This window comes from Dermacentor andersoni, chromosome 8, assembly GCF_023375885.2.
Source record: "Dermacentor andersoni chromosome 8, qqDerAnde1_hic_scaffold, whole genome shotgun sequence".
NCBI lineage: Eukaryota > Metazoa > Arthropoda > Arachnida > Ixodida > Ixodidae > Dermacentor > Dermacentor andersoni.
Window position 1 is genome coordinate 48,873,143 of NC_092821.1, and position 22,524 is coordinate 48,895,666.

General features: G+C 43.7%; 2 protein-coding genes across 5 annotated transcripts in view; one reads left to right on the plus strand and one right to left on the minus strand.

The window, feature by feature from the left end:
• The window catches only part of LOC126526380 (uncharacterized), a 136,013-nt gene that overhangs the window by 16,715 nt on the left and 96,774 nt on the right, over window positions 1–22,524 (minus strand). The gene's annotated exons all lie outside the window — the stretch shown is intronic.
• LOC126526159 (uncharacterized) lies at window positions 14,150–20,648 on the plus strand. 2 transcript variants are annotated; one of them, XM_055068006.2, is made up of 4 exons: window positions 14,150–17,180; window positions 17,375–17,628; window positions 18,559–18,614; window positions 18,840–20,648. In XM_055068006.2, exons 1-3 carry the CDS (start codon window positions 16,928–16,930, stop codon window positions 18,601–18,603), a joined length of 552 nt encoding a protein of 183 aa, XP_054923981.1. In that variant the 5' UTR covers window positions 14,150–16,927; the 3' UTR covers window positions 18,604–18,614; window positions 18,840–20,648. The 2 variants fall into 2 exon arrangements, with proteins under 2 accessions (XP_054923981.1, XP_054923980.1); XM_055068005.2 differs by having other exon boundaries at window positions 14,155–17,180; window positions 18,519–18,614; window positions 18,840–20,645.

Below are 22,524 nucleotides of genomic sequence, written 5' to 3' on the forward strand. Positions count from 1 at the left end.
TCTAATATGTTGCGGAGCTGTGGAAGTGGCATTGATGTTGTTCGAATTGACGAGAGGTCTTCTGACACAATCAGAAATAAAGGCAGGCACTTTGTTCAGCGTGAACTGCATTGGCAAATCATCAAAAGAAGGTGAGTCCAATCTCAGCACAGCTGTTCTGCTTAGTTTGTGGCATGACTTGAATGGATATACTGAAAGTTAAAGCCAGTTTATGTTTTATTATTTCAAGGTACTTGTAATAATTCGTCGTCTTTTCTGGAATAGATTTAAAGAATCGGTAGGTATTTTATTCCACCTTAGAAGAATTTTCTGTTTGTGATCCGAAATGTAGTGTTTAATTAGACTCTTTTAATAAGTAGTATTTAAGTGTGGAATAATTTGGTTTGCACATAATAAAAAGGCATTTCATGTCGTTTCAGGGCAACCTTGCTTACGTTGCAAGTATATGCGTAAAGCTCTTCAAACAAAAAAACGTCGCCTGCAAAAGAAACTTCCCAAGCCAAGCTAGCTTCTAAAACATCCCACCGACTCCGAGCTGCAAATCGGAAACTCGAGAGGCTGGCATCGAAAGTAGAGACCTTGAGTGAAAGCATTTCAAGGATGAAAAATGCCACTGCAGCCACAACTGAGATCTTGCAAGACAGATTAAAATGCTTGTCTCCAAAGCAGCAACTAGCTGTAAGACAATGCTTTGAAGCTGCCAAACAAAAAAGCACACGAGGGATGAACTATAACACGGAACAGATGCTCAAATGCATCTTGCTGAAAATGCATAGTCCCAAGCTTTACGAATACATTCGGAGGCAATGCATCTTAGTACTTCCAGGAAAGGCGACTTTACGGAAGTACATGTCAAACTACATGGGTAACTTTGGCTTCAATGAAAAGTTGTTCGAAACGTTAAAGGAAAAGACATCTGTGATGGACCCCTTAAAATGTCACGGGGGTTTAGTAATTGATGAAATGAAGCTCTCGGAGCACCTGTCTTCTGACACAGCTGGTACAGTCACTGAATTCGTTGACCTGGGGCCATACACACCAAAAGAAGAAATACATGTCCTCTCCAACCATGGTCTTGTGGTGATGTTTGTACCTCTGACTGGAAGCTGGACTCAGATCTTGGGCACATTTGCGACAAACAGTAATGTGAAAGGAGATCTATTGTCAAAAATTATTCTTGAGGCTGTCATGTTAACAGAAAAAGCAGGAATCTTTGTTGACTATGTGACATGTGATGCAGCACCCTGGAATCGCAAGATGTGGAAAATAATGGGCATAAAAGGAAATTCAAAAGAAATATTTAGAAAACGGACACATCCTGTGGGTGACACAAGATCCCTCCACTTCTCGGATTTTCCCCATTTAGTAAAAAACATCCGCAACAGACTGCTGCAAAGAAACTTCAACACACCAGATGGAAGGTTATGCATATTTCTGCATTAGGCAGTAGTATTTTTTGGGTTTTAGACATTTGCATTTTGTATGTGTTTTTAAAATAATTCATTGCTTTCATTTCAGGTGTCACTGGAGCCGCTTCAGAGAGCTTTTGAACTCGATTCAAATAATCTCACCATGAAGGCAATGCCTCGGCTAAGAAGGACACACCTCGATCTAAACAACTTCGAAAAGATGCGAGTTGCCTGTGCTTTCCAGATGTTCAGCTCAGAGTCGTTGAGGGGACTTCAGCTCTACAAGGCACAAGTGGAATTGCATTGCGGAAAAATTGATGCAACCCAGAAATTTTTCAGGTTTGCACTTTAAGTTTATATCAAACATTTCTTTAATTCCAACTCTGAAAGTGCATTTGTGACTTAAATTTACTCAACGACTTCTTTCCTTAAGGTTTAACTCAGATATAGGTGCTTTCATTGCAAATTCAGTAAATTCCTATTTTTATTTAGATCACTTTTCTGTTTGGTTTCTTTTTTGTGCAGGAGAATGCAGTCTCTGATTCAAATCATGACATCGCTGTTCCCTGCTAAAGCTTTGAAGCCAAATTCGCCAAAAGTACAAGAGCTTGAAGATTTCTTGGACGTTATGACGCAGTGGGAAAAGCCCGCCGAGAAAAAACATTTCTTAAGTGACTCAACAGCAGAAGGCCTCAGAGTCTCCATCACCAGAACTTTAGAGCTCTTGAAGTATGTTACTTCTGAAGTGGGGTACTCGTATGTCATGACATCACGTCTTAGTCAAGGCAAAATTGAAAACTTGTTTGGTATTGTGAGACAATCCTCAGGTTGTAGTGCGCATCCCACCTCACAGCAATTCTTGACCACAGTCAACTGCTTGAGCTATTACAATCTGGCCAAGAGTGTTTCTGGTGCAAATGTAGATAGTGACGTCATAAATTCACTCATGACTGTAAATGACCAACCGGCAGCTTCACATAAACAGCAGTTGATTGATATGCTGCTCAGCAATGGAGACCTTGCAGCAGCAGAAGCTGCAGTCAGTGATATGCCTGAACAAGGACATGGCTATAATCTCCAAAGAAGTGACTCAAGACTGACATATTATGCAGCTGGTTACGTGGCAAGGAAGTGTGTTTTAAAGTCTAAGTGCCTTGTCTGCACAAATGAGCTATTACTTCCTGCCTCGGAAGGGAAGATGTTGAATGCAGCGGTGTTCACAAGAGCCTGTGACTTCGGTGGCTTGCTCTATCCCTCGGTGACACTATTCAAGTTCATCAGTAGCTTCAAGGACATATTTACAGGCTGTTTCAGCTCCAACAAGCTGCACCAAGATAGCATCATGGATTTGCTGGCTGTCATACATAGCAAAGAAATCGCAGCTATTGGATGTAAGGAACACAGAAAAACTCTGACAGCTAACATGATTGGATTTTATATAGTAACCATGATGCACTTTTACATTAAAAGGTTAAACAAGTCTCGTGATGCAGCGCGCAGAAAGTCGCACCAACACTTGAAGCTTAGTCGCTTGTGAGGGTAATGATACCAAGCCGTTCAGCAGTAGTTAACTGAAAAGCGATCATGTTGTGCAAATAAATGTGCACTGGTGTGCTACACGACAACTTCGTTGTTTATCCTTTGTAACTCTGCCAGCCATCTGTGCATACTAAGATAGCAGTGGTAAATCCATTGAAAATTCCTTAAGATGCGAAAATATAAAAACTAAGGTATTGAATGATAATAAAAAGTAATGAAATGTCACCAAGAAACCTAGAACATCCATCCAATACAACGCAGCATATTCCAGTGTGCTACGTTCCAAATGCGGCGCAAAAAGAAAAATTAGAACATCGGCATCACTCAGTGTAAATGCCGCAGCGATTTCTAAACTTTGATACACGGACAGGAGCTAATATGAGTCGTCAAGAACAAACCTCTAACGTCGCGACAAAGCACATTAAGGAAACAATTATTGTTAAGCGTCATTGCATTTTATCTGTGGCAAACTTCCTTCTTTATGCGTTCCTATCTTGGGGTAGGCGATTTCATGTTGAGCATAGACAGAATTTTTTTTTTTATCTCGTCATTAAAGGATCTTGAAAGCGACGAGACAAGCTTAATTAGGGCACGTAATTTGTGGGAAGTGCACCGTCAGTGGGAAGAGATGTATCATACGAAGTGTATATATTGCAGCCCACAATCCAGCTCAGCCACTCGCAAATATCATGGTAAGTGTTTGCAAATATTCCTTTTACGTTTTGCACGTTCATGGAAAAAAAAGCGCGATAGTAAGCCATGGCAAACTGCAATAAATACCATCACGAGATGTGAAGTATTGCGGCTATGTCTCCGGCCAGACGATTCCACAACTACAACGCGCACAAGCGACACTATTTGAACCTTTCCACATTCATAACGAAGCTGCAAAGAGCAGAAATCGGAAGCAAAATATTTTGTCCCTTGCTAGCCTTGCATTACTTCGTGGTGACAAACTTAAGCCGCCCAAACCGATGGACGAAGCGGTTGTCCTAGCAGCGCGACGGTCAGCTGACGGCCCAAAAGCTGACGCGCTTTCAAGTGCGGTCGACTACAGCGCCAGCGCATCTTTCTTCTGCTTCAGGCCCTCTCCAGGGTAGGCGGTCGCACCACTAGAAAGTATTCTAGTTCACTATACCGAAGCCGTCAATAGCATGACACCATTTTTGCAGTTGTGTTGCATCACGCGCGAGTACGTTGTCGTTGAGTGGTTCTGAAAGCGCTGCGTTAGGGGCAACTGCAACCAGGCGTTGCGGCAAGTTACAGTGGGAACTTCTGTCCGTGCTGTGTGATTGCGACGAGGAGGACCGCCGCCAGCAGCGGCGTGTCGCCGATTTCGTCTTTGCCGACATCGAGCAAGTGTAGCCCGCCGGACCGTCACAAGCACCCGAAGCGTTGCGGTCTGCAGTGCGTCTTTCATTGCGATATGAGAGATTGCAATGCACAGAGACGGCCAGATGCATACGAAAGACTACCAGCGGGGAGTGACCTGTGCCATATTTCTCTTAATGTCTCAGGTAAGCATATCTGCTTTTGTTCAGAGTTTACAAACGGCGTGCACTCGGCCGTTCCGGTACGGCTACATTTTGCGCCACATTTCTCTTGGAAGTACACGGATGTTTCTTAGGCATGCGTGCACGTATGTATGCGAAAATACTACTGGCAGACGGAAGCCTCAGGAGAGCATCTGAAATTACAGCAAAGCTGAACTGCCAGGGGAAACACCATTCTTAACGACTCCAGTGACGAATGGCCTGTTGCATCGAAAAATCCATAGAATATCAAGTACTGCACTGCTTGAAGTCTAGATACAATAGTAGCACCAGTGTGACTTTCGCTGGCGAAGACAGGTCGTTGAAAACATTGAAGACAGCTTGTGTATTCTGAAGATTTACTAGCGCTTTAGGTATGTAATACCTATGTATGTAATACCTCGAATAGTAAAAGCGCCACAATGCTCTATTGAGCGTCAGGTGATGTGGCAGCACAGATATTTTCGTAGCGGTAAGGCGGCTGCATGCACAAGCGAACAGACACAACGCTTTAAAAGTGCTGAAACAGTACAAATTTCATATGCATTTGGCTGCAAGTCGGAAACACATTAGCTCATAATCTAAGCCAATGTATAATATTATTTGTTATGTAATCTTTATTTTCACGGCTGTGAATATTGTAAGGAAGAGAACAAACGTGCGCACAGAGTCAGCAGCATCGGCAGCATCAAGCGCGCAGCAGAGGCTCGTGCTCGGCAACTGCTCGGTGCATCCTAGAACCGGCGGCCGCTACGAACCCCAATATCCAATAAATCTCCTGTACAAGTGGTGGAGGTGCTGGGTAATGTTCCATTCTACTATCCTGGAACTCCATTCTCGGACGCTACCCTCCGCCATTCCGGACGCCGACCAGCAGACTCTTCCATGGCCACCCGTCCCTTGCGCTGCCACCACTAGCCAGCGGGAGCCTCCTATCTTCAGCGGAACCGACGACAACGATGTTGAAGAGTGGCTTTCGTCCTACGAACGAACGGGTGAGCGTTCACAACAAATGGAATGACTCGGACAAACTGGCTCACGTACCATTCTACCTTGCGGGCGTGGCCAGTCTCTGGTTCAGAAATCATGAGAGGGATATCCGAACGTGGTCGGCATTCAAGACGTTGATTACAGAAGTATTTGACCGACCCGCTGTCAGGAAACTCCGAGCTGAGCAGCGTTTGCGTACACGCGCACAGGACATGGGTGAGACATTCACCAACTATACAGAAGATGTTCTAGATTTGTGCAGGCGCATGAATGCTGCCATGACGGAAGCGGAAAAGATCAAGCACGTCATGAAGGGAATCGATGATGACGCATTCCAGATGCTTCTGGCCAAGGACCTGCGCACTGTTGGCGACGTCATCAGCTTGTGCCAGAGCTATGATGAATTACGCAAGCAGCGAGCTATGACAAGGTGACATCCCACACCAAATGCGGCGTCACTCTGCAGCCTGACCACCGGCCCAGAACAAGCCTCCCTGATAACCCAAATCAAGGATTTCGTGCGCGAGGAAGTCGCTTGACAGCTATCTCCGGTGTCCGTCACTAAGGAGTCTGCCAGCACTTTGTCGTCTCATCTCCGTAACGTGGTCCATGAAGATGTCGCGGAAGCGCTGCCGGCTGTTCACCAGCAGGATGTCATGACTACACCAGTCACTTATGCTACGGTTGCTACAATGCATGAATCTGCTGCAACCTTTATATAGTTAATCTTACTAGGCTTACAAAACCTGGCTGTGTTATGTGGAGAATTTGTAGTATTGCTACTGGATTTTCTATTTTGAGTGTTTTATGAAAAAAGTGTCTTTTTATTTGTAGTCTTATGTTAGTGCATATATTTGGCAAGCAGAAATGAGTTGATTGCAAAGTTGTACCTCCAAATGAGCTGCATATGAACCCAAGTTTATCCTGTCTTGGCTATTGTAATGTGCACTAACAATTTTAAGTATATACAGCTGTAGTTAGCTTAGTCGCTGTAGCGTATTTTGTAAAAGTAGAAGGTTATGATTGTTTTACTGTTTTCATGCAGAAATACCTTTTTTTCTTGTACCAAGAGACGCTCACAGCATTGATTGAAATAGAGTGTGGTGTATTTTTCTACTAATTTAATAAAGGAAATTTCGTCTGCCGTGTATCAGAGATTAGTTTACTTTCTTGTACTAAACAATGTGTTATGTCCTCGACTACTGCTGTTGTCTTGTGTATTTTTGTAATTTTGAAATGTACTTTATTTTAGGCATTCAAGAAATGGGCAACAGCCAGAAGAAGTTGCCATCTTATCCAGCATGTTTTGGGTGAGACAGATCATAGCAGGCACTTTTGCATATCTCATTAGCATATGATGCTATTTGTTGTAATTTTTGTGTCCACTTTCCTGGCCCTTATTCATTTTAGCATTATTGTGCAAAGGGTAAGACTTTTACGTAGAGATAGATTAATTGCCCAAAGGCGAGACCTGACTGGAGGAGATGACACACATATGCCTCCTTTGTACATATCTCAACTTCGTGCAGTTACTCTGTCGTTACCTACCAACAAGCCCAAGTTCTTCATCAGCTGCATTTACTAATTCTCCGTTATTACAATTTCATTGATACTGAAAGTACAGAGGTACACAGGAAGACAGAGACTTGAAATGATGAAGAGCCATAGAACAAGGACCATCGCTGGAGCCAATGTTTCGACAAAGAGAAGGAGATAAGTTTTCTTGTCAAAACGTTGGCTCCAGTAAAATTTCTTGTTCTATCACTATTTACAATTAAAAGACAGCATTATTGCTCTTGCTGAAGTATTGTGCATTATAGAATAAAAATTAACCGGGGTGAAATGTCAGGAATGTGAAATTGTGTATTCTAATGCTACAGCGAAAGCCAGAAAAACAAGATGTAGAGAACCACATTGTTATTTTTCACTACCCAGTTCGGCCAACTTCATTCAGAGCTTGCACTTTGTTGCATTAACGACCACTGGATTTTGTTAATTGATTTAGCTTCGTGATTTATTTATGTTTACAGATGTTGAACTTGTTTTAATGCATCTTAACATAACGCATGTAAAAAATATACAATGACATTTTAAGAGGCTTGCAGTTGACTAGCAGATCACTTGATGGTATGAGCTCAGGTTTCCACTGAGCTTCCATGCACATTCTGTTTTGTCATTGCTTGGATTTTCATAAACAAAAGTACCATTTCTTCTTTGTCGACATTATAGTTGTGTTGTAGGACCTAACTGTACTTTTATTTGCATTGCTATCCATGTTACACAGACAGCTGAATTTTTCTTGTATAAATTGTGACATGGTAGGACTAAGAACATTTGTGCAAATTTGCTGCAGGCACACTCTGGCAGCTCTCACCCCTGCCTCATACCCACCACCGTATCCCGATTACGTCCATTAGGGAGTTGGAGGCCTTTGGCGGCTTCTGCCACTGCGTCCTGCCACCACCGTGTCCTGACTACGTCCACTAGGGAGTTCGAAGCTTTAGTGATAATGCCAAGCAGACTGACAGCCGACAGAAAGATTCAGGTAAATACCTGTAATTAAGCGGTGTCTTTTTGAGTGAAGTGGCTTGTATCAACTCAGCAATGAAAGAATTAACTTCGAAGCAGTTTAGACTCCCTGCTATGGGTGCAGGAATGCTCAAGTCCATGCATTTTGTCTTAGCCGCGAAGAGGCTACGTGGAATTAAACGAAACGCGATGCAAATTTTGAAACTAGTGGGAAACCACTTGTACGATTTTTTTTCTTGCATAACACAAAAACTGCTTTGATAAAGCTTTAGGAATTTAAAAACAATACAATGCACTCTCATACATGGTATTGGGCATAAATTTACTAGGACTGCCTCAATAGTAAGTATGCCGATAAACATACACCAAAACTGACTTCTTTTCCAAGTTCATCCTCATCTCTGTGCACTGCTGCATAATTTACCTTCCTGAAACCAGTTTTTGCATACAGCACAAGACCTAAACACGTGGATTACATAAATTTGCAGCTTTTGCTGTAAGCCAGTTCTATGAAAATAAAGTTAATAGGCCATTTTGTCCATTTTTAATGACCCATAATAAACTGAGCAGTGGCTAATAAGCAGTTTAATTTTTGGTGTAAGGCCTTTCTTCATTGTCCTGAAAAATTTGGCCCTCTTAATGAAGGAACCAATTTTTTGGCGATGCCTTTTATGACGCATAGTTTCGTGCTTTACACAAAATCTCGCTTAGTGCTTTTGCCAGTAAAAACACTTTTTGAGTTAAGTATTTCTCGAAATTAACATTTGTCCTATATTGAAGGGCCTCCAGTTTTTTACAAAGAAATTTCAAGTGGTCGTGTGCCAGGTTGGGACAGTTCGCATGGAATACCCTACTTGCACAAATAGGGAAGGCCATGTACACTTGACTTTATGTTAAGATACTATTATTGATCTACAAAAGACAAAATGAAACATTCCATCCTAGAAACAGCTCTTCACATTTATTTACACTTTTGCACATTTATATACCTCAAGTCTTGTGACTTGTGTCTGTTTGCATTATCTGCTATGTGCAGATGGTAAACTTCAGGTTTGCCCTATGGTGAAGAATATTTTGGTGTTTATAGATATGGATCTGTGTTTTTCAGGTTGCCTCAAAATTTTACCCAAGCCATACCATACATTTGGGCCAGGCCTCTTGCAAACGACGTATAACCAGGCTCAACACACGAGTATCGAGTGAGTCCGGAGATCAAGGCAACCAGCATGCAACCTTTCGTGACCCCTCTACATGTTCCACCTATTTCACAGCTGTACCTCAGCTGCATCCATCCAAACAGCATCACCAGCTGTGGTCACTTATCGAACCATGGATGAATGTTGGGGTGGAGTGATTTGAAGAGACATTCTATTTGTCTCTTCAAATTCTTAGCAAATACTTGTGTTATTATAATTTATATGTGTCTTTAGTACCTAGTTTTTAATGGTTTGTTTCTATTATAATTCTCACCATCGATTCCTGCTGTTATAATGTATGTCTGTCTTTATGCCCAGTTTTTTGTAGTCTTTTTGTAATTGTGTATGTAATTGATAGGTTCATAATTCAGAAGGCTAAAATGCAAAATTACGGCATTTTTTTCTTCCTTTTGATAATCTACAGCACTGCAAAGTGTTCAAGAAATGTAACCTAACGTGGGCTCTGGTGCAGAAAAAAATTTAAGAGCAATATAGAGTACTTATTTCAAACACCCATTATTTTTGGAAAAATCAAGAATATAGGAGCACAAAAAAGAAAATATTAAACTAGAGAGACATGAGCTCCCCTCATAAGTCTGGTAATAATGTGACTTCCTTTCACTGCAAAGATACCAGTGGTACTCGCATACAAGGTTTGAGACACGAAAGCTATGATACCCTTGGCATTTCTCAGTGCCTATTTGCCACACTGACGAATGTCAAAGGCATCGTAGGTTTCATGCACACATTGGTTGTGTTACACTTTTGAGTATTGCATTTCTCAAACACAAAGGTTTACAGCACTGTTTTAAGTAGCAAATGCATTTCCTAATTTATTAGTGCAAGAGTAACAGTACAGATCATGTAAAAATAATTTTACAGACTATATGTCCATGGATGCACGCTTCTGATGACATAGCAGTGACCCGGTCGTGGGATGAATGTTCTTATTTCATATTTAAATATTGGCTTCCAGGTCTGGGTTAGCCTCCTACACTGAGTATTCTAGGTCAGAGTCCATTTACTAGAGAAAGTGAATTAAACTAGGAATTATAAACATCAAAAGAGCTTGCTTAGGACACTAATGTGAAAATCAGCAAGGTTCTTTGTGCATTCATTTCCAAATTTGTGAGGATATATTTTATGAATGGTTTCATTATTGCAAAAACAAATATTTGTTTATTGTCACACGAGAGTTGGCTGCCCCCATTTGTATACAACCCCTTTACAGGCTAAAAATTCAGTGTATTACCCTATTTACTCGCATAGTGATTGCACTTTTTTGTAAAAAAAAATTGACCCAAATTCAGGGGTGCGATCATTACACGGGTTAAATTTCCCACAAAAAGAAAAAAACAATTTCATCTGGCATTTGCTAAGGGGACCAACAGGTCAACAAACAGGCTGCCGCTGCATGTAGTGCGGGACACCAAAAAAATTGGCGGCCGGCGGAGCAAGCCAAACGTGCCGAACACGATTTTTTTTCTTCTCGTGAGTACATTACGTGCATTCAAACAGTTTCTTCCATATCAGTAATGAATAATATCGGCAAGTTTGTGGCAATAATGCAGCCATGTCCACTTTGAGGGGGCAGAAACGGATGGGCGCGCTTAGCTGCCAGTGACATAGAAACACATGGCGGGCATGCTGCGGAAACTGCGACATCTGTCTTCACTACTATCCTAATACCGCATGTTTGCGCTAAGGGTGGGTGAATATCTTAGCTGTGTTACAAGCGTTGGCATATGAATAAGGTACACTGTTAACGCATCAGTGTAAACGTGGCTACTATCGTCGCCGCTCGCGATTTATTGCGTGTCCACGAGTGCAGATGAGAAGAAACGAAAGGAGCCTTTTTTGTTGTTTTTGTTAACCACAACCATTATAAAGCCTACACATAATAAAGGCAAGTTTGGTTGTACCTCTTTTTGTCTTAGAAGTGCGGAAAGTGATGAAAATAATGAAATGAGGCATCTACTTAAGAATGTTTGGTGCGTGCAGACCGCTTGGTTTGTATTGAAGAGTCGTTCGCGTAGCATTCGACAGATGGTAAGCGCAATCATTATTAGCTAGACTTGGCACACGACATATTGCTGCGGCAGGTTCGGGGTGCGATCATAACACGGGAAATAAAAAAAATCGAATTTTGACGACAAAATTTAGGGGTGCGATCATTACGTGAGTGCAATCATCATGCGAGTAAATACGGTAAATACGGTACTCTCCCGAAGATTTGTGGGAAGAATGCGCATTCAAGACCAACCTGTACTCTGTTCAGGCTAGAGGGAGGTCTGTGCAAACAGGTTCAAAAGAACTGAAGATATTTGTGGGCATCTACATTGCAATGGGGATCCTGAAGTTTCCAAGGGTTCGACTGTACTGGTCAAGAATGTTCAGAATCGAGCTCATTGCTCAGGCAATGACCCGAAACAGGTTTTTTTGAACTCGGGAGCTGCGTGCACTTCGTTGACAAGCTGTCAATACCAGATGAAGAACAGGAGAAAAAAAGGCTGTTTCTCGTAAAGCCTATCATCACCTCTTTCCGAAACGCCTGCGTTGAGCTACCGCGATCTCGTGAGGTGTCCATTGACAAACAAATGAGACCGTTTTCTGGAAGGTGTCCTGTGCGGCAGTGAGTTCCCTCAAAGCCAAATTCTGTAGGGCTTAAAAATTTTGTAATGGCACCCCCAGACGGCTTCGTGCTGGACTTCGCCATCTATGTTGGCAAGGGAACAGTTCCTGATGATGACATGCGGGAATTTGGTCTTGGTGGAAGTGTTATCAAGAAACTTGTCCAAACATTAAATCGAGATAGAGATACTTTCGTCTTCACGGACAGGTATTTCACAGGCCTCAAGATTGCTGAGCACCTGGTCGAAGGAAATGTGTTTCTAACTGGAACAGTGATGGGAAACCGGACCGGCGGAGTTGCAGCCGCAATGCCGCAGGACCGAGATATGCAGCGCAAAGATTCAGTGTGTAAGGTGTGGAGTGACGAAAAAAATGTGCATTGAAAAGTGGAAGGACAATAAATCTGTCCTAATGTTGTCTACTGCATTTGGCATCGCGCCAGAAGGAAGCTGCCAAAGATGGTGTAAGGATCAGAAAAAAAAGTCAAAGTGCAGCAGCCAGATGCGGTAGCGAAGTACAATAAGTACATGGGCGGAGTGGACATGATCAACTGTTTCGTCTCGTAGTATCGTATCTCAATGCGAACGAAAAAGTGGATGGTCGTTGTGTTCGTACAGTTTCTGGATATGGCCTGCTGCAATGGATGGATCGAGTACAAAAGAGGTTGTGAGCAAAGGCAGACCACAAAGCAGCAAATGCTCGACCTGCTGGAATTCAAAATAAACATTGCTGTTGCCTTAATTCAAGTGGAAATGTGGCGATCGAAAAGGTCAAGAGATTACGAAGCCAAAAGTGACAATGAAGAGGCGCAACCAAGTCCACCACAGAGGGCAAAGATCATTCCGCTACCTCCGGATGACGTCAGATATGACAGGACAGGACACTTTCCGGAGCAACAAAAGCTGGGATCGCATAACAGATGCCGAAATACAGGCTGCAGCGGTAAATCGAGAGGGAAATGCATGAAATGTGGCATATTTCTCTGCTTGCAAAACTGCAACTGCTTTCTTAACTTCCACACCCGTTGAGACCCACAGTCCCTGATTGGGTACAACCAAATTTCACCACTCCTCTTCGTTTTTTTTTACTTGTTTTTTTCCTATGCTCATTTGTGTCTAGAAGTGCCAAATAAACAAGTTTGAGACAGATTGTACGAAAACTTTCTTGGGACTGAAGAGGTAAGCTGTCCTCAAGCTTGTTGACAGTGTCCAAATGAGAAAGGCCAGCTCCTTCCATTGTGCCACAACAGCGGCGAATGAAGCTGAAAGCTGATGCAAGTTCAGCTGCAGTGCATGGTGGTTGGTCCTCTTCATCGGAACCTTCGCCCGCTGCTCGAGTCTGTGTCCTCGTCACCCATGATGTCAGCCACAATCTCCGCATCGGCGCGATCCGCTACAGCTTGCACGCCGTCGTCAGCGCTAACGAAATTGCGTGCTGTAACACCACCTGGGATGGCACCTGGGAATGATGAGAGCTCGCGAAATTCGCTGTTCAGGCATTCAGCGTCATCACTGTCAAGACATCCGTCGTCTGCAGCTACCACAAAGCTTGCTTTGTGGAAGCAGTTCACAATTGTGCTTTTCTTCACGTCATTCCAAGCACCAGCGAGCGTTTGAATGGCTCTGAGGAGGTCCACCTTGAGCTTGATTCCTAATCGAAGGTTGATTAGGAGCCTCTGCACCAGTCGTCGTCTGTACCCAATGTACCCAACCTTAAACGCTTTCACAATGCCTTGGTCGAGAGGCTGAAATTTTGCCGTTGTGTTTGGCGGCAGAAACTTGAGGGTGATCTGCTTTAATGGGCAGACAACATGATGGGTCGAACAATTGTCAAGAAGAAGACAAACTTTGCGGCCAGACTTCTCCAGTTCAGCATCTTACGCCTGTAGCCACTCAATGAAAAAATAGCTTGTCATCCAAGCTTTCTTATTGGACGCGTATCGAACCGGGAGGCCTTTCGCGTTCTTAAAGCAGCGTGGCGACCTGCTCTTTCACATAACAAACAGCCGTAGTTTGCATGACCCATCCATATTTGCAGCAAGCAAAATCGATAAGCGCACTTTGCTGTTCTTTCCACCATGGCATGCAGTGCCCTTCAGATGCAGAGTTTTGTTTTTGTTTGGCAGCATTTGCCAAAACAGTCTCATCTGTGTTGAATATTTGCAATGGCGAAAAGCCGTCGGAAAGATTTGGCCACTCTTCGGACAACCACTTCTCTACGTGACTTGTGCTAGTCGCCTCGCTTTCGTCCGAAAGGGTCTTTCCGACGATGCTGTAGCGGCTCTTAAATCGCTGCTGCCAACCAGTGCCGCCAGTGAAGCTTTCTTCTCCGAAGGCCACAGCAAACCATTTGGCCTTCTCCATGAGCATTGGGCCATCAACAGGTATGTTCTTGGCACGTGTCTCCAAAAACCAGGCGTACAATGCCTTCTGACCTTGTCAAAGGTTGGGACGAGCACACGACACGCTCCAGGGTGACTGGACTGCACTGCCTTCAGCTTAACATCGGCTTTGTTCTTGAGGATCATACTCAGGGCGTTGCGAGTAATTCTGAATGCCGCAGCGACCGACGACTTTTTCTCGCCAGCCTCCACCCGTCGAATGATGTCCACCTTTGTTGAAAAATCCAAATTCTTGAGTTTTTATGCGGCCATGGCTCCAGAACACGTGCCAAAAGCGGAAAGAAAAATGAACTGCACCGCACGAGTCTCAAGCCTTCGCGTTGGCCTCGTGAATAAAAGGAACAAAGCGAATTGAAAGACGCACCACTCTGCGTCTCCGCACTACCACAAGCCCAAGCTGCACTGACCTCGTTCGTCTCACTGCGCCAGCGGTGTCAGCCAACCAAAACACATGAAACGGGCGCCTGCGGGGTCAGCCAACCAAAACACAAGAAACGGGCGCCTGCGGTCAGCGTGGTTCCTCCCTGCCGCTTCTTTTTCACACCCAATTGCACTCCAAGTGCTCCTCGTCATGTGCCTTTTACCCACACGCCCCTTTCTAAGAGTGCGGGACAGCACGCATGAGATCGCGGGAACATTGCAAGAGCTTCGTGAGAAGAAGCGCACTTGCGGGGATGGGACGCGATGCGAGAAGCGCACTTGCAGAGGTGAGGTATGGTGGGAGAAGCACACTTGCCGGGGCGCAGCTCAGCACGGAGTTCGATACATAGATATGCCAGTGCACGGGAGTTCTATATACGTGAACAATAGCGCTATACTTTTGCATGGGATTCCCAAGGGGATTTTTCAACTGTTCGATATAGGCAATAATTCGGTATACCAGGTATCGAGTGTATAGCTTTGAAACGAAGATAATCCAGTGAGGGCGACGAGACGCCCGTGGTGTATCAGAGAAAACTTGCAGAAACATGTCCAGCACAGTGCTTGCGAAGGAAACACCAGACCAACTTGCCACAGACCACAACTTACAAAAACCAGTCAGTTGACACTAAATGTGCAACGGTGCATGGTGTAGCGACGCTGCATGTCTGAATCTTCTTTTCTTTTTCCAACATGTTCCTTGGTTAAACTGGCTCAGCCGAGTTCTAAATTAAAAAAAAAAAGCTTTCCTATAATATTGAACATCTGGAAGACATTTACACTGAGCAATAGAAATTGTTGTATAAATATATAGCGAGAGAAAATGTGAATCTGCAAACGTGGCCGACCGTGCATCATACTTCGCTATCCACGCTCGGCCGAACGAAGACAAGCCCAGCCTATGGCCCTGTTAAGCTGAGTCTCTCTGTCAGTTCAGTCGCTCTGTGTGCTGTACCAACGCGTTGACTGTACGCACTTGGCGTCTCGATACTTCATGTAAGCATCAATTATGTTTGCCCTGGTGCACTTCCATGATGATGAAATGAAGGTTGTGGTCAATGTCAACCAGATTAAGAATTTTACAGCCAAAAACGTCTTAGATTTTGACAAAACAAAGTGGCACCAAGTATACTGGCAAGACGAGCAACAAGAAGGGTACTTCAAGGCCCAAGCGCTCCAATTGTTCGGCGAGTTAAGGTGCATGGGATTTGCTCATATTTCGTGTGTGTGTGATTTCACTTTTTTTGCCCATTAGAAACACAGGAGGAAGCCGAAAGGCTGGCAAAACGTACCTCCCGCCCTCCGCGTCCGATGACAGCGAGGCCAGCAACGCCTCAATTTTAAGCGCAGATTCTTTAGCCAAGGTTGGAAATTTGTGCACGTATAAATATTGAAGTTTGTTTTTCTGCTTGTCAGCATGCATAAACAACAGAAATATAGACTTGTCAAGGACACGCCTTGCACGTGAGCGTTGTTTCAAGTCTCGCTAACTCTTCCTTTTTGTGTGCAAAAAAACGCGTTTATCGCCTTATAATATAACACTCTAATCGATATGATTTATATGTTATAGTGCGTGCCAAGCAGCTTCTCGATCTTATTGTTACAAGTATCGTTACAAGAGCCCCATGATGGTCAACTAATATGTCTATATGTTTAATTCATTACTGAATGCAATACCCTCGCAATTTTTTAACGGTATCGCGTGAGCATCGACCACATGGCATGTCAGTGGCCTTCTAGTGGTGAGGGGCACTCCTGAAGCGAACACAGCACAATACATTTGAGCTACCACTCGCCTCACACGACCGCACATAAAGCTGGCAATCCCGCCTATCTTGCCGCTACTAGGCTGCTGACAGGCCATATGGTCGATGCACGCGTGATATTGTTAAAAAATTACAAGGGTGTACATAATGTATATCTGATTGCCTCATACTGCCCTAGCTTAATTTATTTCAGGCCATCTTTAGATTGACATTTAGTGGCATACGTAGGGCATGATAGTCACATCACCATCTCGGAAAAGAACATATCAGTGATTGAAATTAAATGATGAAAGAGTTTTCTGAAAGAAACCTCACAGTTTCTTTCTCCATGTAGCAGCTTTAGGACATCTTGATGCATCAAATAATTTGCTTCTACAGGAAAAATGGCTGCATTTTCATAACAGCCTGCCCTGCATATGCTCATGCTGCAGTTTTTCTATTCAAGTTTTTACCCCGTAAAAGTGAGTAAATATTAGCTGGTCACATTTTTCTATCTCCATTTTAAATGTAGGCAATGGAAAAGGCTGCCAAGCGGTTCAAGTCAAAGAAGAAAGAAGTAAAGGCAGCATTTCAGCAGGAACAAATGGATGCGCTGTTTGCCATAATTGGCCATAGTGAACCAGACTGGGAAGCCGAGGCCAAGTGGGTGGAGCAGGAAAATAGCCTGCTGAAAGCTACAAATGATCGGCTCAAAACAGAAAATGACAAGCACAACAAAAGAGTGGAAATGCTTGAGAAAGCACTGTGCAGCAAGATCTTTAAGACAGGTTTGCATTTTATAGCAGTTTTTATTCCATTTGAAATGGTAAATTTTTATTGCTAGATACCAAGACGCACATATTCGGTTGTTGTTTGTCATCTCTTTCAGTTATACTGAACACATGTGGTATGTGAATGTCGAAAGTTGTTTAGCAGAAACAATAATTTTCCATTGACTACCACTGTGTGTTTCTTTGAACAGAAAACCGCATGCTGTCTCAGGAGCATCAACCTGGCTCCTGCACAACAGTGGTCGAGAAATGTTCCATACACAAGAAACCACCACAGGTGCAGGTTTTCCCTGAGGGAGCAGAGCGTGTGTCACCTGCTGCACCCACACTTGAACAGTCATCGCCCACCAGGCCACTGTCTGCAGCAGAGGCCGAAGTAAGCTGGGAGGGTGCTGACAATGAGACGGTGGAAGCTGCGAAGCTGTATTCACCGACTGGGAACGAGGTTTGTGCTAATTAAGCTTCATTTGAATTTCATTTGTTTCAAAGTACAGGTGATGAATGGCCAGATGGCCTGCTCTTACTCTGTTTTGGTGGTTGAGTACTAAAATGTTGAGATGATTTCTTACTCTGACATGCTGGATCTTCCTTGTCATCCATATACCTTGTACTTGATTCTGCCGCCCTTGGTTTTGGTAAGTATTGTGTGTTGTGTACTGTGTAGCTCCATACAATGAAATAAGGACATGACGGAAAGCAGAAAAAAAAAAAAATGTGAAGGGTGATAGGATAGAGCACTACTAGCCTAGCGAAGCATTTTTCTGGAATCAAATAGTAATTACAGAAATCAACAGCGCTCAAAGAATGTGTTTATTGCACAAGGCCAGTAGTTGGTGCCAATATTTAAGTGCATGTGACTGTTGTTTCATAGCGAAACATTTTTTGGGGCGAGTTCATTCATACCTGAGCGCTAGACCTGTGTACTCATCTCATGCTTGCTTTTTTTTTTCACATTATTGTTTTTCCTTCTTTGTTGTTTCGTTCACCTGCACACACTGGCCAAGGCCGATGTTCTTTCCCGTGATAACTGTAAAACGCTGCATGCAAATGTCTACAAGCAGCTGCCTTTTATATTGACTGGTAATTGCATTACAGCATAATCTCGCGATTTCAATGACATATAAACCATTAATTAAAGATAGTATTGCATCGCTTCATATTCTATTGCAGTAGTAAAAGTCTGTATGTGACAGTATTGCTGTGGTTGTTTTATCGGTTCAGGTGTTCCTGGGTAGTGGCGTGTGGCTGCAAAAATCAGGCTATGAACATTTGATGGGCAACAAAAAGATGGTATTTTTGTTCGCGAGCCCAGTGTGCAAATATTTTCGACTGCAGGCCTCATTAACAGAAGTGTCACTGGTGCTGCATCAAACAGGACAAAAACGGAGGCCAAGCCACCTTTGGATACAACAAAATATGACATTCTGAAAGGTATGTGCTAACTCACTTAAAATGCTATAACGGGTGCATACATGCAATCTTTTGCTGTAGTTCATCTGTTGCAACATTGTGCACATTTGCAGTGAATTAAAGGTCTAGATAATTTCTCACTGTGCTCCCAACTTTCTATACTAATACTTTGCAATCGAAATTAAACTTTTATGGATTAAGAGAAAGTGCTTTAGTTTCTCATTTCATGGCCCTGTTTCTTTTCAGCATTTTTCAGGCACTACCTCGAGCGCCGATGCAGCACCGAGAAGAAATTGCAACAAGACACAGTTGCCTTGGCAAAATAGTCGCCTGTAAGATAGCAGACATCATGAAGGGACAGAAGAAGCATATGCAGTTTTGATTTTGAGAATATATTTGCACATATATATGCCTCAATCATCCACTCTGCTTACTATACTAGGGGTGTTGCCACATTGCAGACCCCCTGCATGAAGACAGACCCCCACGACACACATATACAAGGCTAATTCTAAAAGGCAAATACCTTACTAATAGGTGTCGATGATCCAATAGGCAAGTACAAAGCTAATACGTTACCAATAGGCCAATATAGTTCCAATAGACAAGTACAGAACCAATAGGTCAGTATAGTTCCAATAGGCAAATAAAAAACCAATAGACCAATAGGTGTCAATAACCCAATAGACTATTGGCTTTTCTATTGGGAATTTTTGCTAGGGAAGACCTTCATTACAATCGCGACCGATACCATTATCAATTATTGTGACAACTTCCAGCTTCACCACTGCCATCATAGGCTCAATGCATCATATTTAGTCGAATCTAGGCTGATAGTTTTAGGGTCGGCTTAGATTCGAGGATTAACAAAAATGTGCGAGTTTTTAGTTGAAACTGATAAATATGGTGCACAACTAGTGCCCATCTAGAAAAATCAGTATTGCAGCCGCTACTAACTGTGCCAGTAGCCAACTGAAGTACACGAGCGATGCCACTATTTTGGCCTGTGTTGGAAAGGCGTGTGGCATGGCAGTATCGCAATGGCACCAAACAGGTGACGCCACTATGGTGCCACTTTCAAATGAAAAGTTGTGCTAGCCACAGAGGCATCGTCGAACATTCAACCTGGGCAGGACTTCGGCGTTGATGCGAAAAATGTGTCATTGGAGTGGGCAACGGTTGAGTGAGCGTTCCCTTTGAAACGGGGCGATGGCAGTTGCCACCATGCTCAGATTTTTATTTTGCCTTTTATTTTTATCTGTGTTGTGTGTTATCGAATTTCTCGATCTTCTTTAAATACGTCTTCCTACCCTTTTAACCTTATGTCACCTCTATGCTTTTGAGCCACCAATCCTCCAATCGCCTTTTGCTAATTTCCACCGCATATTTATTTACATGACTATTATTATCTCTGAACCCTAGGGCCTCAGGAAGGGTGACTGTGGCCACATCGACATCGGGTTTGATACCATCACATTTTAGTACGAGGTGTTCCATTGTTTCTACATATTTACCACACACAGTACATGTGTCTTCTTCTTCGTTACATTTCTTTTTATAGCTCCACGTTCTAAGACATGCTGATCTAGCTTCAAAGAGTAGGGCACTGCGTCTTGAGTTATCATAAAACGCTTCCTTCCTGATCTGCTGTTTCCAGTATCGATATAGTTCCACACTATGCTTCTTTTCCATTGAATTTATCCAATTTTTACCTTCCGCATTTTTAACCTGTCGTTTAATGCTCCGTCTTTCTTCGTCGTCGTGTCTGGCATACTTACTGGTTAGCTTCCTAGTTCTTTTCCGCCATTGAGAGTCAACGCTCTTTCTGTATAGGTATTTAAACACCTTAGCTGCCCACCTGTTATCGTCCAATTTCCTCAGACGTTTTTCGTATAGGATTTTACTCTGAGCTTCCCCTGCTTCGAACGATGCCCAGCCCATATCTCCCTGTACTGCTTCGTTTGTGGTTTTCCCGTGGGCACCTAGTGCTAACCTTCCCACAGCTCTCTGATTTATTTCTAGTCTCGACTGAACCTCTGCCCTTAAACACAGGACCGCATTCCCGAAAGTAAGTGGCACTGTCAGTGTCTTGCGCTGACAGCGCCACTACGGTGTCAAAGAAAAGCTATTAGAAATAATTAAATAAAATATACCATTTTTATGATAGGAATAATAATTTTGACTTTTGTGTATTCGCATTTAATTACAAATTAGAGGTTATTCTGTAAGCAGCAAACAATAAGTTGTGCTTAGTTTTGAGCAAACCAACTTTACCAGCCTTCACCAGCCAAGCTTAGCCGTGTTAGGCCTACGAGCCATAAAATCCACAATCGAATTCAAAATCAGCGGCGTCTAATGAGTATCTTTATAACACACGCTAGTTGAGAGGAAGCGATAACTGTAGTCACTTCTCCTAGCTTGCGAACGTCACGCGTTACCGCGAATCGAACCCAGTTTGGTGCTAGGTTAGAGCCGTCGCTTCGATGGGTGCCGCTATGTTTGCCGACGCAAAACTTTTGGGGACGCTATTTGGGCTCCCGCTAAATCGGTGAAATAGCGTTCCCAATGCAAAACCCAAACGCAGTTTGTGTCTTGCGCATGCGCAGTGGCTTCGACACTTTGGGGCGCAAAAACGTTTGGGGCCCCTATTCTAAAACTCTAATATCTCTAAACAGAACTTGTCTGATTACGTGAAAAACAAAGAAAAGATCTTGTCTGCAGTCGACCAGTCGCACTGCGAAACTACAAAACATGACCGGTAAGGACAACATCCGAAGCTTGAGGAGGCCATGCAGCTGTGGTTGAAAGGAGTCCTAGCAAAGAACCTCCCCATTTTGGCCAACATGCTCAAACAGAAAGCCGAGAAGCTCGCTTTAAAAATTGGCGTTCAGGATTTCAAGTTCACTGATGGGTGGATCCATCGGTTTAAGAAAAGGCACGAAGTCTCTTTCAAGAAAGTTTGCGGGGTGAGCGGTGCCTTGGGTCAATCTACTATCACAGATTACCGGGTGAGTAAGCTGAAGGCTCTAAAGGTGGCACACTCCATTTTCCTGTGCTATGAACATTTTTGTGAATCAACCACGCCGCCGCCACGCATGCATGCGAGATGCACCAGCTGCGTGCCGGCTATGTGGCACACACTCATGCCAGCTCCGTATCGCCGATCAAGTTCTCTGCCTCACGAAAGAGCATGGATCTCAAAGTGACCGCCAAGATGGGCTGGCGAACAACTCGCCTTCGCCAACCGGTGAAGCTGAGTGATGACTCTTCAACCCAAACTGACTCCACCCAAACCTCAAGCACTCGTTCTCGCTCCAAGATCAGGCCACCAGCCAAAGCATAAGTTCTCAAGGCTGGACACATGCCTCCGCTGCCTTCCAACCAAATCAAGATTATCATTCACCCCAAGAGAGCCCTCAACATCGCCAAAAACTGGTAGTCCTACCGTGGCTACAGCCGTATTCCAAGCTGCACAGCTCAGCCCAGCAGATATTCAACAAGACACCGTGTGCCTCAACACCCAACAAAACATTGTCGTCAGTAAGCCAAATCTGCAGAACGGCGACCGGTATGTGTGCATAAAATCAATTCAAGTCAATGAGGTCACACACGATTTTAACGCATTTGAGATGGATGCCGAAAACACCACAAAGGGAGTCATCCGCGGAATCCCCCTCTCGATACCCCTCAGCAAATCAACGCCAATATTGTCAATACCTGCAACCCACTCGCACTTGCCGCAAAACGCATTGGAACAACAACTACCGTTGTTACCACCTTCAGTGGCCCCGACCTGCCATATCTAATCAGTTAAGGAGCCACTTTAATCTCACTCTCATTAAACCGCAAGCAAATAGAAATTTGCTACCAATGTGGCCGCATCGGACACCGCATGGATGTCTGCCCTTTTCCTAATAACAAGGTCTTCCGA

Excerpts from the sequence above, each read along its gene's own strand:
- LOC126526159 (XM_055068005.2), top strand. The coding sequence starts at position 16,928 with ATGGAAAAGGCTGCCAAGCGGTTCAAGTCAAAGAAGAAAGAAGTAAAG. Across the intron at positions 17,181-17,374 it reads CAGCAAGATCTTTAAGACAG|AAAACCGCATGCTGTCTCAG; the intron begins GTTTGCATTTTA and ends TTCTTTGAACAG. Across the intron at positions 17,629-18,518 it reads ATTCACCGACTGGGAACGAG|GCCTCATTAACAGAAGTGTC; the intron begins GTTTGTGCTAAT and ends TTTCGACTGCAG.